This window comes from Apaloderma vittatum, unplaced genomic scaffold (genome assembly GCF_000703405.1).
Source record: "Apaloderma vittatum isolate BGI_N311 unplaced genomic scaffold, ASM70340v1 scaffold11964, whole genome shotgun sequence".
Taxonomy (NCBI): domain Eukaryota; kingdom Metazoa; phylum Chordata; class Aves; order Trogoniformes; family Trogonidae; genus Apaloderma; species Apaloderma vittatum.
Window position 1 is genome coordinate 83,715 of NW_009711007.1, and position 18,041 is coordinate 101,755.

General features: G+C 38.8%; 1 protein-coding gene across 1 annotated transcript; it reads right to left on the reverse strand.

Annotated features, from left to right (window-relative positions):
• Window positions 1-9,103: 9,103 nt before the first annotated feature.
• Window positions 9,104-17,635, reverse strand: ADAD1 (adenosine deaminase domain containing 1 (testis-specific)). Its single transcript, XM_009867503.1, has 11 exons — window positions 17,455-17,635; window positions 15,955-16,110; window positions 15,384-15,551; window positions 14,802-14,858; window positions 14,182-14,307; window positions 13,574-13,697; window positions 13,205-13,375; window positions 11,746-11,972; window positions 10,950-11,187; window positions 10,338-10,470; window positions 9,104-9,217 (listed from the first exon to the last, which is right to left on the reverse strand). Exons 1-11 carry the CDS (start codon window positions 17,633-17,635, stop codon window positions 9,104-9,106), a joined length of 1,695 nt encoding a protein of 564 aa, XP_009865805.1.
• Between the last annotated feature and the right edge of the window lie 406 nt (window positions 17,636-18,041).

Consider the following 18,041-nt stretch of genomic DNA (forward strand, 5'->3'; position numbering starts at 1 on the left):
GAAGAAAAACAATTCAGCGATATGCAAAAGATCAGTGTCAAATGACTGCTTGCTCTCAGCTCCAGTCCTGTGATACATACCACAAAATGCAGTGGGTTAGGTATCAGTATGAAGATCTGTAAATATTTTTAAAAGCAGTGCCTTTTCATTATAAGCTGGAGAAAAGTGAAAGAGGCATGGGCAGAAAAAAGAACACCATTAAGATGCACAGTAGAAAAAATGGTTTAACCTCCCAAAACACGGAATCCTGCTGGAGTTTTTTTCTCGTAAAGAGTTTAAATTCAGTGATATAAAGACTGACGTACACACCTAAGCTTACATTAACTGTCTTTGCAAAAGATGACAGGTAAAACCACCTTCAGACAGGAAGCCAACTTTCTTCCTGTTGTTTAATCAACAATGACTAAAATGAGAATGCTGCTTTCTTTTTCGCTTAATGCCACAGGATTTGTGAAAGGACAACACATCCAGATAAACAATATGGTTAAACTATAACTTTTCAGAAGATTTTGGGTGGCAGTAGTATTTTCTATGGCATGTTCTATGGGGGAGTGGGACAGCGCAGGAAGGAAAAAGTGTTTCATGCAGAAAGCACAGCGAGAGACTGCCAAAAGTGAGTGTGGGCTTCTCTTACACCAGTGAAGGTAGGTAAAATCCCTCTTGCTTTATAAAAATTCCAAAGTGTCATCAGGGGAGGAAAAAAAAAAAAGTAATGATTCTTGCCATACAGGTAGAACATATGAAAAAATGTGTAATAAAACCTCTTTTACATGACGCCCCCATCTTTTTCCCCCCCAAAAAAGAAGTGTATAAATACACTACACAGGTTAATGACAACTTAGCACTGCTCACCATACATCGCAACGCAAATACCGGCACACAGACGATCAGAACACTGACATGATGTGCAAAGTACTGATCTTCAGCTGTATTTCAGCAGTCATGCTTATGACTGCAGCTGACGGAGCAGCTCTATCAGCAGAAGTGCAGAGGGGCCTTAGAGCTTTAATAGAAGATTTAAAACTCCTGGAAAATATTAAGGATGTAAGTGGTTAATTTTCTTTTATTCTAACATCCTTTTCTATTTTATTTTCTGCTTACGCTTTTCTATGTATTTTTTCAGAAAAAAATAACTTTTTCTCCCCCTTCCCTACAGAACATTCACGTGGACCTTTACACACCAAATGAGAAAGAGGTGAGTTTAAATCTTCTGGTTTAAGAAGGATTTCTAATGTATGGCTACTTTAGAGTAATATATTACTTAGTTACACCAAAACTGTTCGCTGATCAGAAAGGCAGGTATAAAAAGACAAACCTGAACAGATTGAACTCAGTGTAGAGAGTGCAGTTTCTAAAAGACACTTCTGCTTTTGATTTGTACTCTCAAACACCAACAGGCTGATAACAATGAGGTACGATATTACCTCATTGCTCTGTGCAATACGTAACACAAAATGAGTCCTCCCTATTCACCCTGCTTCAGGCATGGTTGAATTCACAGGGAGAAATGTTTTATCAGTTCTTTAAACATTGTGTAAGATTTGCAGGAAGCAATATTGCTGTATTAACACTACCACAAGAACAATCTGGAGAATGAAACTAGACTTAGAAATTGATTAAATCCATCAGGATCTGTATGAAATCGCCTGTATTTTATCAAACCAGATGCAGAGCCACTAGCAAGTTATGTTTAAAACTTCTAACATCTTCTACACCCCACTCAGCTAGCTAAACCTAATTCTTGTCAGGAACACAACTTTACCAAGTCATTATGGATATACTGGCTATGTATATACATCTTTTGTGGTATTCAGTTAATATCTAAGACTTAGTTCCACAAGAATACTACCACTGTGGTCGCTTCTTTCTAAAAAGACTGCACATCAAAATGCAGACTAAGTTCTACGTACAGCTTTGCCACAGACTATTCACCACTGACAGGCTGCTGATCTGTACTATTCTTTTTAATTCAGTGTGCAAGTAGACCCACGAATGAGAGTATCAAGTTATGTATTATTGAGAAGTAGTTAAAAATCTTTATGCAAGTTACCTCTCAATTACTCTGAACCTCCAATTACGTATTTTAATCCAGAAGACTTCTCAATTAACACTAATTTTGTTTCGGTAAAGATTTAAAGCCAGGTTCTGCAACCACTTCCTTACCTGAGTCATTTTTCTCATACGCTGGCAACATCAAGACGTAGCTACCTCAGAGTCCCAATGCTTAAATGCAAATGTGTGAGGCTGATTACTAACATGTTGTCACTGAGTGCCTTAAGTGTAAGCAAAGTTATTCATCACATGCAAAAGCCAGATCAGATGCAGGCATTAGACAGAGGAACGCAAGTGCATTAACTGAAGATGGCTCTAAAAAGGTAACCGTAAAAGTGACCGAGGTTTTCACTAACCCTTTTGCTGAGGCATCACTTCCACATGACAACCAGGAGTAAGATTTGGTTTAGAAGCAAATATTACAGTTTTATGTTCCCAAAAGATATTCCAATGCTTCAAGTGTCCTGTAAAGATTACTCACTTCTCCAAAGTTACAATGACCTACTACAGAACTAAAGCCACATACAACTGTGAAATGAGCTCTATGCTGTAGAAAAACAACAGCTTCATTCCTGATATGAGAATAAAAATGTTAGATAATGAAGATTTTTTTTCAAACTGAATCAGTTGTCCTCAAGAAGCAAGTTATTTTTATATATGTCTGTATAATCATTTGGCTGACTATTTCAGGAGTGCACCGGGCGATCTCTACAATGTTACCTGACAGAAATGAGCACCTTGGAGAACGAAATTGAACATGAGAAAGTTGATGTTGTTCAAAACATCAAAAAGAATCTCCAGAATCTTACGGTAGGCAACCTTCTTACTCAGTTTAAAAAAATAAAAAAATAAAAAAATAGAAAAAAAGAGCAAATTTTTAGAGTTAGTGAAAACCAATGCCAGACTCAAGATTTTTATGCCTCAGCATCTATGTGTTATCATCTCTTGAGAATAGAGGACTTTAGACAGAAATACTTTAACATTATACTCCTCGGAAACAAGTATCTGCATGATAATCCAACAGAGTAAAACAGATTTGAGCTCTACTAGTTATACAAGTGACCATTTAGAAAAATTATGAAAGGCATCTTAGACCAACAAAAACTTGGCTCTAGGAGCAGAACAATTATTTACAGGAGCAATGGCTTTGAAAACTGTGCCATACAGTTAAGACTATAAAGGGACCCAAAATGAACGTAATACACTTGGATACACTACATAAATTCCTATGGCTAAGAGATCTTTGTAATATTTTAGAAATTCTCTTCAGTCTAGAAATTAAGATTCTGCAGTAAGAGTAATAAGAAACTGAGATGCTGTATTTATTATAAAAAGTCAATGTGTCTAGCTTGTAGCATTTTTACATTTACAAAAATCTAATTTATAAGCAACTTCTTAATCATAACATTCCTTAACCCTTAGCAACTCAAAGTCAATCCCCAGAAATATTAAGGGTTATTTTTTCTTCAAAGAAAAGCTTAACATACAGAAGTTGATGTATTAGTGATAAAACTATCTGGCAAGAGAGTTATCACCAATCAACAAATCTGTCTGTATTGCAGGTTCTAATCCCCGTAAAAGCTGGATGTAAGATCTGTGAAGCTAACAAGAAGAACAAGTTTCCTGCATTTCACCGAGAACTGAGCAACCTTCTTCAATCTATTCTAAAATAATTAGATACCCATTTTTACTTCTAGTGGTACTTTATTTATTTAAATATTTAATTATGACTAATTTATGTATTTTGCCCTTTGGCTTACTAGCTCGCTGTCCATTTTCGGACCACTTGATGTTCTTAGTCTGGTCTGTTCTAGGATCACATTTGATCCTTTCTGTAAGCCCTACGGGCTCAAAATATACTTTGGAAAACTAATCGGTTCTTACTTCGTCAATAATGTTAGAGAGACGATTATTTATTAAAAATAAAAGTATTACAAGTTACTTGTAGATTGTATTTAATAAATTTCAGTAACATATAAAAATCCTGTGTAGAGTCTTCTTTGATAAACGACACTGCCTTATTCACTGGTGACTTACTACTCTGTTTTGGTTTGTTTTTTCTTAAACACAATAAAAAATTCCAAATAGGCATTTACCAGTATATAAGCATACAGGTACCAGACTCAGAACAAGACACCTACGGACAATATTTTTAAAGCAATATAAAATACCAGTTTATCCTGGCATACAGCACAAGGTGCAGAAGTAATAATATCAAGTTGCTTCTCCCAAAACAAGAAAACCAAAACTGCAATTTTTTTTTTTCCTGAGCTGTCCCACAAAGCTACACAGTCTTGCTCCTGTACTTTTTGCAGGACAAGTTTTTCATGTCGGTGTAAGCAAAACATGTAGGTCTTGAAAATCTTCAGAGACTGGGAAACATGAAAACAGTAACACAACTGAAATAACAACAATGCAGATAACTGAGGTACCACTATCCCAGAACACTTACACAGTCAATTCTTTCCAGCAACTGACACAAAATTGATGACTAATGTGTAAATCCATGTGAACACACACTGCCTCAAGTATTCACAAAAATCTTTTTGTGGAACCTCAACGATGTGTTTAGTTTGAATGAAGATGGAGGCAGTCGTGGCATTGCAAGTTCTACACAGAAAGAAACAACTAAGAGCAGCATCTTCTACAATCCAAACCCCACCCCTCAATGCTAACAAGGCAAGATGTAATTGATGAAAGTAGGCCTACTACACCAGTTATCAGCTTATCATTTCACATTTGATGTGTTTTGCTGGTGGGTGTGGTTGGAGTATTTCATGTTATACTTAAAAACAATGGAAAAAACAGCAGTTTTCTTGACTGCTGCGAAAAGAACATAGGCGTTAATGACAGCTTTCTGCCAAAAGTGGGAAAATACTTACAGTGCTGGTATCTGTTGCTCTATTTCTCTTCCCACAGTGAAGGAGTGCTCTGTCCCCACCCACAACAAAGACTCGGAAAAGCAAAATACTGTCCATCATCCCAGCCACAAACAGATCAGCTCCACCCTCTTCTCAAATCAGGTGCCTTCCAAATGACAGCCTGCAATAAGAGTAATAGCTAAATACAGTACGATACAGAAGATGAGAAAACAGTTTGAAGTTTATCCATAAAAATTCCTTCTACCTTGTCAATCTCAGTAGAAAAGTTCTCCTCTTTACAGAGATTCCTTCTTACTTGATAAATTCTTAAAAGCAGCATGCAAAAAGAACGGGAAACAAATCTCCTTTAAACGAAGTGAGACAATATTTAAAGACATAGGAAGCATTGAGCCTGTGAGATAAAATCAAAGATAGACTAGTCTTAAAAAAAAAAAACAATACTAAGAATGCAAGAATGAATACTACCGACTTCTGACTAATACTGCCAACTGTAGAGGAACTTAAGCATGCAGAATCCTGAAAAATCACCTATACCTAAGTGACCACAACAATAAAACTAAATAAGGCTGAGACTGCCCAGCAGTGGCACTAACATGCAGAGTCAAATCCAGAGATCCCTTGAACACCTCCTGGAATTCCCATCAGGTCTCTGCCTGAACAGACTTGGGTGTTGGAAACTGGTCAGGTGTGGCTGACTTACGCTTTGGTGTCATGTGTTAGGGAGGTTATGAAAATACGATTACAATTTGATAGTAAATGTACATAGTTTATACGATTTAAGACTAATAATGAATAGATTTATAGCTGTAAAAACATACTACATAATAATGTAATTCTAACCCACTAACACTGGTGTGGTTTTAGATTATCCATTATTCACTGTGCTTTTTCACCAAACGACTTAATAAACATTATGATGTTCTGAATCAGTTGCATCTAAAACTTCTGATCTACAGCAGAAAGCCGTACCTCGAGGCAACAGCTTCACACGTAACACGTGCCCTTGCAAACAAACATGTTCCAGTGTCAGGCCACGTGTGTTTTGATGCCCCAGCTCCCAGCAATCAGGAAGAGGGCACAGGAGCAGATTACACTGAACACAGTTCTGTTAATAAATGAGACTTCTTTTATTGTTTGCTTAAGCATGAGAAATGTCAACTCTGAACATTTGGTAAAACCTGCCTCGGGGTCAATCTGTGCAGCTGGACATCCCCCATGGAATAACCAAGACCTTTTCTAAATGCCTGAGCTCTAAGTGTTAGATAAGGTAGGAACTGTCAAATACTTCAGAAACCAAGAAATCACAAGGGAAAATGAAGGGAGAAACTTACCTATGCATCTGCAAGGAAAGGCAGAAGCCTTCACCAACAAAACACAGGCAGTGTGAAAATACATTCACCTTTTTAGAGTTTTCAGTCTGCGTAAACTGCTTTGGAGTTGGGCTCCAATATTCTGAGGCAGCTGTAGCTTTTCAATCATGGAAAGCAGAGGCTTTGGCTATTCTGGCACTAGTTTTGGGGATCACCATGTGACTTCTCTACAGCAGCCACGCTCCGGTGTGGATTTTTAAAACATTTTCTGACTTGCTTCCCCAGGTAGCAGTTGATGTGCTTCAAGACACATTTTCAGGGAGGTACCTGTTAAGACTATAAAGACTGCTGATATATGTATTTAGTCGAGACAGCAGGAAGCTGCCTGTGTTGCACATGCTTGTAGTCACGAAGCCTTTTAGACTCTGATATCAATTTTCTAAATTGGTCTTTCAGTTTCGGCCATACGTAACTGCACATTTCCTAAAAAGCAGACAAAGCATTTTGCACGTCAGCAGTTGATGAAAGCTATTTATGTCACATTAACAAAGCGCACGCCGGAAAAGCATTTAAACACATTCTTGCCAGCCTGCAGAAAGTGTAAGGCAAAGGGCGGCATAAAAAAATCATTAGACATACGTACCAGTACTTTGAAACAGCATTATTTTGTAATACACAGACTTCACGTCACAGATGCACACTTTATGTAAGGATCATAATGTATTCTCAGCAGTGGACCTCAGCTTTTCTCAGGAAGGGAGGGGAGAGGCTGAGCCCTCAACCTGAGGCTGTTGGTGCTGTTCCCGTTCACATGTTAGTCCCTGGGCTGTGCAGTCAGCCACATATGTACGCACGTATGATTTATTATGTGTGTGCATGTACCTGTCAGTAACACACCTTCAGCCTCATTACTGCAACTGCATCACTCTTGCCTCTCTCCAGTTTGGAGATCCATACCATCTGGAATTTCTCAAGTAGTCGAGCTCAAATCTGGATGGAACACCTAGATGCTTACGTTGACAAGCTCACTGCATTCTGCACATGCCGTCACATAATTAAAGAACAATTATGTACAAGAAGTGGATCCATACAGTTCTTGTCAACCCATTTCTCAAGGATACAGCTAGCATGGCCAACACAGTGCATCTTTTTCACAACAGAACTTTCTCTCCCAAGAAGGAACCCAAGTTTCATAGATGTTTTGATTTGCTGCTCAATTAATAAAATGGCTGAAGCACACACAAAAACCCCTTCAATTATTTGTACATATTTAAGGCATCTCGCTTAACTACAGAAAGCATCCTGGTGATGACATTTCAGCAAAGTCTAAAGTCCATACAGAAAAACGGTCCAGAAGTGTAAAAAACACTAACACACTGTCAAGGAAATTTATTGAAATTTTAATATCTCAGAAAAAAGGCAACACTATGCTCTAGCCTGGAATATGACGGCCGTTCTCAGACATTCTTAGAAAAGAAACATTACATGGAGCAAATACTATGTGGAGTACGTGCCACAAAAAGACAACAAAACACCACCACATCAACACCTCCAGGCAAAAGATAGCAACAGAAAACAAAATAGCAGAAAAGAATAGCAAAGAAACCCGTCAAGGACACGGTAGTAACACATCAGTGAGTTTCAACAACTTGCAAATTCACACAAGATTGACTCCAGCAAAGACTCCACATACTAGTTAGAAAAACAGATTAGGGGAAAAAAAATCAAATACCAGAAGAAGGTTTTTGTTTTAGAATCCTCTTATAGCAGGGAGCTGGAACACGACCATAGTACTATACTATTACTGCGCATGAAAAGGTAACAGCGTCCCACACTTGCATGACATGAGAAAACCAAGCAAACCCAGTGAGGTCTCTAGCTCAAATACACTAATGTTTCACAACACCATGTAAAACTCAAGTACACCACTTAACGACATCCTTTTAAACATTATCATGCTACCGCATTCAGATTGTAACTTTCAAGGAAGCAACTTTCCTCTCGATAGGCAACATTCTTCAGATTATTATGTGTGCAGACAATTTTGCAAGGCCTCCTCAGCACAGCAATAAAGCAGTCTGTGGAGGAGTACAACCAACCTACGATCACAAACATCTGATGGTTTCGGGGGCAGCCCATAAAAGTTGAAGGACTCTCGCTTCTGGTGACTTCTGTACTGCGTCACGTGATTCCGTTACTTACAGCTTGCACCCCTTTAAAACCCTTCAAATCCACTACCAAAAAATTGTGACTGTCACAAAACAGCTGAGTAACAGCTTGGCAATTTAAAGTGGAAGTACACAGGTTATTTAACCCTTCTGCCACAAACAATGCAAACTACAAGCCACTCGGCAAATGCACACGAAACAAAAACGATACCTACAGGTAAAGATATTGACCTCAATTTTTGTTTCTGAAATGTGATTCTCACATTGGTATGCTTAAAAAAAATCCAACCTTTACTGTTTTTTTTTTCTTTTTAAAGACAGTTATGAAAAACGCAGGAAAAAATAAAAACAATACGCTCCCATCCTGAAATGAACAGGAAAAAAACATGTTAGTAACTCCATGGTGTGTGTGGCAGGGATGGGAGTAGAAATAGAGGTGGCCTTAGGGGGCAAAACAAAAGAGATTTGCCAGGCTGTTAAATACTCCTACCTATGAGAAAACATTAACTTTTGGAAAAGACTAAACTCTTACCGATGGTTCAGTAACTGCATTTAAACTGACAAGGAGCAGCTCTGGAATTACTTTTCTTGCTGCAAAGATGAATCCTACAGTTAAACGTTTTACTAAACAGAGTTACATTTCACTGACAGAAATAATCCAGACTGACTTCACATACAATCCGCGTCACAGTCACTCACTGAACTGTTCGACACATGGAGACTTCACAATCCAGGATCCATAATTATGTTGCTCTAAGTAGCTTTGAACCAAGTTTTTAGCTCGCTGGTACAATCCAGATTTTATCTAAAAAAAAAAAGAAGAAAAAGAAAGATCTTGAAACTTTGCAAGAATGACAGTTACAGAGGTTCACATCCACAGTTACAGAGGTTCACACCCAGCATGCAATATGCACAAGCAGAAACCTAAAAAAACCAATACTTAAAAATCTTACAGCTCCCTTAGTTACCAACAGTGAGAGAAACTGTTACAGAACGTAAAAACATAGTCTTTTTATATGTTTGGGCATTTATTGGAATGACAGAATTGTCCCGTTAAACATTTTTTTCCTGCATCTTTTCAGTCCTTGTAATATCTTTACACAGAAAATAAACATTAAGTATCATTCAATGCAAATCTAAATGCATAGTGAACACTGTTAGCAGTTCGACAGCTAAAGAGGAAGCGATTGTATTTTAAGGTAGTTTTTGAATCATTTAAAAAATGGCCTGTTCGGACAGGAGGGGGGGGAAAAAAAAGCTATCTACCTTATAAAAGCTTAAGTTTCACATAACAATTCCAGAAGTCTAGAAATCAAATATATCTCTTGAATCAAGAAGAGGAAAATCCTGGAAGACTACAACAGAGAAGTAAGATGAGGCTATGTATTTCCAAGAATGGCCTGAAATGAGTGAGCTGTAAGAGCCAGCAAGAATCATGGTAGCCCCTTTGAGTAATCTCTCTGTGTGTTTATACCACAAAGGAAAGCCTGGAACCTAACGCTGTCTTCCGATGAACCATTCCTACTTTCCTGCTCCTATGACATAAGAATCCACCCACAAGACTACACTATAGTAGAAAAATATCTACCTAACTATGAAAACAAACTAAGGAACAAAAAATACCCAACCCTCTTGATATTAAACCATATTAGGTGAGGAAAATGGTCAGCAACCTCTACATGCTGAGACAACACATGGCAGATCTTCAGAGAGAATTTTTCAGGATGTATTCAATAGACTAATTTTACCTGAAAACAGCAATTTCAGACATTTTCAGGCAAAGATTACAGGGAGTAAAGGAGATCCAGATGTTCAGGTGAAGCCTCCAGCGTAACAGAGGGTCACCCGTGGCTATCAAACACACCTTGAGAGTAGCCATTAAAAGATTTGTCATTAAAAGATCCCCCACTGTGTAACGAGCTTACCTTAGCTTCGTGGTACGTTGCAGCTTGAAGCAAATCATTCCTCTCTGCTCCCTTAGCAAGCGATCTGAAACGACTGAACATTGCTGCCTTGCAGAGGCGACTTGCCATGTAAGTGCCACTTTTGAATGGTGAACTACAGTCGAAAAAAGAGTAACAAAATTCAGTAACATATAATTACAGATATACTGCTTTGTTCATTACAGGATATTTTCTTCCTCCAATGCTTTGTGAATACAACCATATGCTTCTGCTTCCACTTCAAATAAGCAAAGCTAAAGTAAATCAGCAGCTGTGGGAATCTCAACAAGCCAACCAAAACCAGTTTTCAAACTGGAATTCATTTGAAGGAGGCTGCTAATTGATTTTATGTGCTGTGAACACTAAAACATTTGCTACAACAGACAATGGAATACAGATATCTCAATTCAAAGAACTATTTAAGGTATCTGACTGTACAGTTTCAAGATCTCTAAACATATATCTGATCATAGGATGCATTTACTTAACACTGAAGAGAATCTCTCTCATTTGGGTAATACTGTGGCCTCCAATTAACTGAACAGAACAACAAGGCCAGTCATGATTTCGAACATAATGAAAGCAAATACTCACTTTTCAGTGATTTTTCCATTTAATCCATCCACAATCTCCAGTGATGCATCTGACAACGACCAGTTCAAACTAAGAGACCTCTGTTTAAAGTCTGTTCGGATTGGGTGTGCGGCATTCACCAAGTAAGTATGAGATCTGTTCACTACATAAGGCACGGGAAGCTGCGATGTAAGTCCATCACTAACACGCTGGTTTATAGCTACTTCTAGCTCTCTTGTACTTGTGCAATTGCCATTTCCTATTGAACAAAACATGGGCAGTCTTAAGTATATCAAAAAAAAAAAAAAAAGAAAAAGCAGCACAAACCCGAACACTTTCCAATAGAGCTGCTAAAATACCTCAGGGTGAAACTGAGCATTTTTAGTTAATGACTGGCAGTTCTTCCACCACTGATCAATTCTACAGTTATGAGATTAACACTGTCACCTTAAAGTCACCAGATCTAACTGAAGAGTTAACACAGCACTTGTCACACTTGATACTGTCTCAGTATCTAAAATTTGTTTTGTTATAAAACACTGCTGAATCTCCTCTGCTACTTTAACATATAGTGAGGGCAGTGCAACCTGGGAAGCTAAAACAAACCCACAAGCACAAAAGAGTGATCCTAGCAGAGTTTTACATGAGGGTATTTTAACAATAAGTAGAAAAAAATACAATACACACGGTATCTTTGCCGAAAAACACCGTCATTCTTTAAAGAACCATGGTGGTTTAGTCCATGTTTTATACAATACAACCAAACTGGAGCATGAAAACATACAAAAAAACCCACCAGAATTTGCAGTTAGCTTACCTACAAGAATACTGTTGATATACACTGGTTCAATGAAATGACTCAGCAACGCTCCCTGAATACCAACCACTTCCCATTTTGTTAATTTGTCACTGGCTGACATACTGCTTGCTCGAACAGTTCTTGGTGGACAACAAACAGTTAAGTAAATCTTGCCTTCTACAGCAACGTGAAGACTCAGCGCTTCATTGGCTTCATAAGCAGATATAGATTGTGGTTTGAGATGTCTAAAGTAAGACAAGGAAACGAATTTCAGTGCCAAAGTCCTCTAATCGAGGATGGCTGTAAAGCAGTATCTAACATGTTCCTCAGAAAACTATCCATAGACCTGGGCCCTACATTATGTTCAATACTTGTAACTTTCGGAAACACCACATTCAGCTGCTCAAGTGACTAGAACACTGAAATCAGTATTTAAATAAAAAATAGCAATTCGGCCTCATTTTAGCCATCAGTTGTGCAAACATTAAAAAAGACCAACATACGCTGCAAACACACTATCACTTTGCGTCTACTTAAACTGTGACAGAAGTTACTGGGCGATTGTGAAAAAGCAGCTGTAAGGTTATTAATCCCCCCTAAAATATAAATTACGCTGCAATTCTTCAAAATATTTAGAACACGGTATGGAGACAAACCAGTGAATATTCTGAAGTAAAACATAGCTTTTCACCTTAAATGAAGAGGGATAAGAACTCAAAGCCTGAGGTTTTGAGCTAACTCTCCCCAGTTCTATCGTAACTTACAACATTATGATCAAAGCTGCTCCTGCTTTACTACGTTATTACAAAGCAACCATTTAATCCTGGCTTAAGTAACATACTTAAGCCCTGTTAAGAAGGGGCCACATTTTGCTATTCAGAGGGTTATCGTTCCACTGTGCCACTCACTACAAGGGACAAAAAAAATAAAGTTGGTCATAAAAACTTCATAAGCCAGTGAATGCTACAGTTAAATGTGAAAATTATTTAAAAAAAAAAAGCTTTCAGGAATTTAACAGAAGTGAGAAGCGTAAAGATATTTGTCCCAACAAGTTTCATTAACTTTCTTCTACCAAGCAGAGCAGGGATTTTATATTCTGATCCTGTAGTAAAAAGGATGACATTAAGTCAGTACATCCACTCGGTCAGTGGTTAAATTAATGATTTATTAGTATTTTAATAGTAACTTGGCAGGGGGATTGAAAGGTAAGCGCCTATCTGTAATAAACAAAGCATCGTCCTGAAACTATAGCTCCCATGGAAGTTTTTTGTACCACTACGTTGAGCTGTATCTCAGGCACTTATCACTATGACCCTGTACATTAACGCTTCCAACCTTTGAAAAAAAAAATTCAGAATAGCCCCTCCCTGTCTTAGAAATGTGTAACAATGCATATTTTCCATGCTCATAATGTGTTTGTCACTGCAAAGAAATCAATCTTCCACGACAACGCCTCTGAAAAGACCAGGGTACTTACCGCTGTGATTCTAACAGAGCAGTTCCTTTTGGAAGCTGATTCATGTACAGTAAGATAGTTATATTTTGCCTTAGGGTAAGCAGCTTCGAGCCTGGTGCTGTGCAAAATATGGATTTCTCTGTCCTCGCTGGATTTTTATTATAGAACAGCAGAAGATGTCTATAAAAATACCTAAAAGGAAGTGTTAGGCAAATGTGAAAACCACCGTTTTTCTTACAAATACATGGATATTCACATTTAATTTACATGATTCAAAAGTAATTCAAAAAGTACTAACTACAACATGGAAATACACTTATATTTGCAAAAGTAAAACTGAGAGAAACTGGCTGCAAGAGAACCGGTAACTACGTGCACACACATTCTCACCTAAGCAGAGAACGTCTTGCCGTAACGATGGCATGGCTGTCATGCAACACTCTTCCAGAGAGCTGCAAGGACTGACTGTAATTACATTCTCCTGTTCCTAGAGCTACAACTTCATGCTGCCCACCTAAAAAGAAAACATTTATTTTTCAGGTAACTGTGGTAGGTTAATCCTGGCTGGCTGCCAGGTGCCCACCAAGCTACTCTCTCACACGGCCCGTCCCCAGCAGGTTGGACTCGATGAACTCGAAGGACTTTTCCAACCTAACTGATTCTATGAAAAAATAAAATTAATAAAATGCTCCTACGTGGGTTCTCCATGGGTTGCAGCTTCCTGCAGGGCATACCTACCTGCTCTGGCCTATACTGTTCTATACAGCCTTACTCCTCTTTGAGGCAGCACAAGTAAATGGTATGTAGGTCTTGAATATTTGCATGGCTGTAGCACAACTACGCACATGACAGAGCCATCAGAACAGAGCACGTCAAAAAAAAAAAAAAAGAGTACACTTCACAATTATTTGCCAGATCAGAAATGTGTTAATCGAGTCTCTCTGGGAAGACAGTCTAGTTTTTCCACTCCCCAATACTCATGAGCAAAAGAGACTTGCCTTTTTCAATGATGAAGGCAGCCAGTGAACTGCCGCAACTTTGGTACTCAGGGTGGTTGGTAGTCAGGCTGTTAAATAACTCTTCAAGTGTTTGTGAAAGTGTTTGATATGCATGTGGCCTTGCATCTAAATAAAACAATAAAAGCCAGCAAAACATAAATTTTGGGAAGGGGGAAACAGATATGATTGACAAATTATTAATCTACACTCATGGTAAAAGCACTGCTATCAATGCTCATTTTTGGGATTCTGAAGATGGACACATACAGGACAACAATATGTAAACAATTTATATTTTGATTATTCATTATAATAAATCAGGGATATGGATCATGTTTGATCACCTACTGCACACGGTATTTCATATAAGCACAGAAATAAAATTTCTATTTCTGTCACCAACTCAACCCTAAAATTCAAGCAAGTTACTGTAGTTATGTGCAGTGACCCTAAAATTCTTACAGTATTCTAAAAAGAGAAGATGCTTAAAACAACAGTAACTTCACAGTTATCACCAAATGTATTAAAAGAAAAATTAATAAACAAACAACAAACTAAACTAAAATCAAGCACTTGCTGGGTACTTTGAATCATTAGAGAAAACCAAGACTGTATCTTACCAGAATGGATCCTTGAAACATAAGCAGAGTTTTCTGGAGTCAAGATACAGGAAGGACCTAAGAATTTAACAAAATTTCAAGCTGGGATGAATGTTTCAAATTTCAAAACATGGATCTTGCACTAAAAGTTTCTAATTCTCTATGAACTTTCTTTTCTGATTCTGAAGTCCTCGTAAGCATAGAACCATTTAGGCAACAACCCTTAAAAGATAAATGTTATAGTAACTGAAATCTTTTGAAAGCAGCACATTAGTGTTGAGGCCTTTTAATCATAAAAATTCAAAATCACTTCGGATCAATTTCATATTGCTGTCACCTAGTGAGTAGCAAATCAAGTGCAACAGCAACAAATAAATTCCTTTAGTCTCCTCCAGTCTGTGTTACAAACTGATTCAAGTCCTAATACACCAAAGACCAAGGGAAAAGCTGTTTCAGAACCATATGACAAATAGCTCTTCCCAAAGGATTCAATGTCAGAGGCCTTGAGACAGAAGCATTTAATAAAACTACAAAGAGATTTTGCACAGGAAACCTTCAAGCCAAGCTTTTCAAGTTCTAGTTACACGTTGCTAGAATATTTACCTGACTCTTCAGAAGCCTTTGCCCCTGTACGCTTCCAGTAAAGCAGCTCATCAAGAGCCAGTTTAGCTGCATTTAATTTAGATTCTTTCTTGTTTGTTCCCAGTCCAGGCTTGTAGCAAACACCATCCACTACAGCACAAAAGGCAAAATAAGGCCTTATGATGCCACCTTTAAAGGAGAAAAAAAGCAGATGTAATGAGTAAACCTATTTTAATGTAGATTCATCCACAACTTTATGTGATTATATTCAGTCCAAGAACAAGACAAAAAGACAATTTTAGCAAAAAAACAACTCAGAATTTTCCCCTTCACAAGAATTTTGGTGGCTTTCACTTCATGCACTTTCCACAAAGTTCTGAAGCCAGAATTTTATACAGTTTATCTGATCAAACTCTTCTGTAATTAATAAGGAGACGTAGCTCTGTAGACAATAACAGTCAGCCAAAAAGCAGCATACATAGGGAGGAGTACAAACATCATCTCTATTAGTGCCATGGATACTAACCACAGAAATTCAGATTATCTTAAGGGCAGGGAAATACTCTTTCATTAAAAAAAAATAAATATTTACCTGCCACATTAGTTTCTTTCAATTCAAGCTGTGAGTTGTGCATTTGTGCAAACTGATGCAAGGCAGATACTGGGTTTATTAATCCCTGTTCATATCTCGCAATGAACTCCTCTAGGTTTTTCTCTGGAAGAAGCGCTCGTGATGGGAGTGCATGGGCTGCTTGCAAAAGAAAAGGCTATTAACAAAATTAACGACAGAAAATACCCTCTGACAGTTTAAAGGCTTTAAAAAAATGCTTCTTAGACACTCTGTAGAAGAACAAAAAAAAGCAAAAACATTTATTCTAGATCGATATTGTTTTGTATTGAGTCTAACATCAACACAATGAAATTCTGGAACAGTGTGTAAGTTCTCTTTTTAAAGCATCAAAGCCTTTACTTGGTGTACTAAATCCTTTAACGTCTGAATATAGACAGATATTACATCGAAATACAATATATATATTCCACCCTCCCTCCCTTGCAAACCAGTGATCAAATGAAAGTTGCTGACAGCAGACTCAAAACAACGAAGCCTGTGGATTTTCACACAAAACTATGACGCAGTGGAAGTCTCTGTTACATGATATTGCAAAAGCTTCTGCAGCCACACACGTTATTTAAAAATCACGTAACTGATTTGAAGAAAAAGAAACCCACCGTCAGTGAGCTGCTGCGTGCAGAAACAGCACCTCTGACTGAGGCAGCGAGGACAAAAAGCCAGGAGAACTGCGCTGGAGCCTGCAGGTCCCCCGCCCAGTCACCAGAACCACACCCAGAAGCAGGACAGCAGCAGGGTGAATGTTTCATCTGACCCAGCACAGAGCCCTCATACTCTTCAGAGAGCAACGTGGAGCAAGTCAGCCAAGTCGTAAGAAACTTTTGTAAATTCTGAGTAGTAGCACTGAAGCAAACCCACGCTTCTGAAGTTTCATTTGAAAGATAAACTGCTCCAAGGAACAGGCTATATCTGGAGAGTCGTCTTGGACCTGGGGGTCTCCTACAGAATAAACAACTAACATTTCTACTTCTATGAAGGATCGATGTGCTCTTTTAAATTTAAGAGAAAAAGTGAAATCTTTTTTCTTGTATCATCTCCAGGAGAGATGGAATCTTCAGCTTCAGGGTTGCCATATGCTCAGGCATGAGTATCTCTCAGATAGGAACTAAAATACGTCTCCTAAGTCGGTGCCTACACAAGATCAGTAGGTGCCTGAGTACAACTATTTGCAGAGAGAATTCAAATCCACCCTCCAATACTTGGAACTGCAGTTCAAAATTTTTCCCAATGAAGTATCTGAAAATTCCTGCAGCAGTACCTACCCTGTATTTTGGCAACCTCCACAACACTTTTAACGTATAACCTGGATTTTTTAATTATGAAATGCTGCAGATCACCCTCTGGCCAATGTGCAGAGAGGGCTGCACCCTTCCCAAAAAGTAAAGAATCATAAAGTCAATCTGACTAACGTTAACAGTGCATTTTAACAGCTAACTCCAGCATATAAACTGAAAATTATACCTGAATTTTGTGCCACCTTTCGGACACCGCGCCTCTCAGCAGCTGGAAGTTTGGGCCTTACAGATCCCAAATGAGTCTTTAAAGATGGGGGCCTGGGGGCCCGAGCTGGCAAAGTCGTCTTCTGGACTGGGGTAAGGGTGGGAATTCCACCGCTCCGACACCAGCCATTGCTGCTTGTCATCTTGGATCTACCTAAGTCAGTCTGACAGCAAAGTTGGGAGGTGTTAAAGGTTTGTGGTGAACTCCGTCCGCTCCCTTCCCTTTCCCAGCCGGCAGCCCAGTCTTCAAGGCCACCTCTCCCACGACTTTACCACCTCGTTTTAACGTGTTCCTCCACCTCCCCCTGCAATCAGCCTTGAAGATGGGACAACCCCTTAAGGCGGCCCTCGAGGGAAGGAGGGAGGGAGGCAAAAACTACAGCAGCAAAACCGACGATGCCCTTCTTCAAGCCTCCAGAAAGAGCTGGTGCTGAGGGTGTTGGAAACCTGCGAGGAAACCCTCACCTCCTGTGAGCAAACACACCTGCGAGGCGGAGGACGCCGCAGAGGCAAGGAGAGACGAGGGGCGGCGCTGAGCGGGCGGCCCTG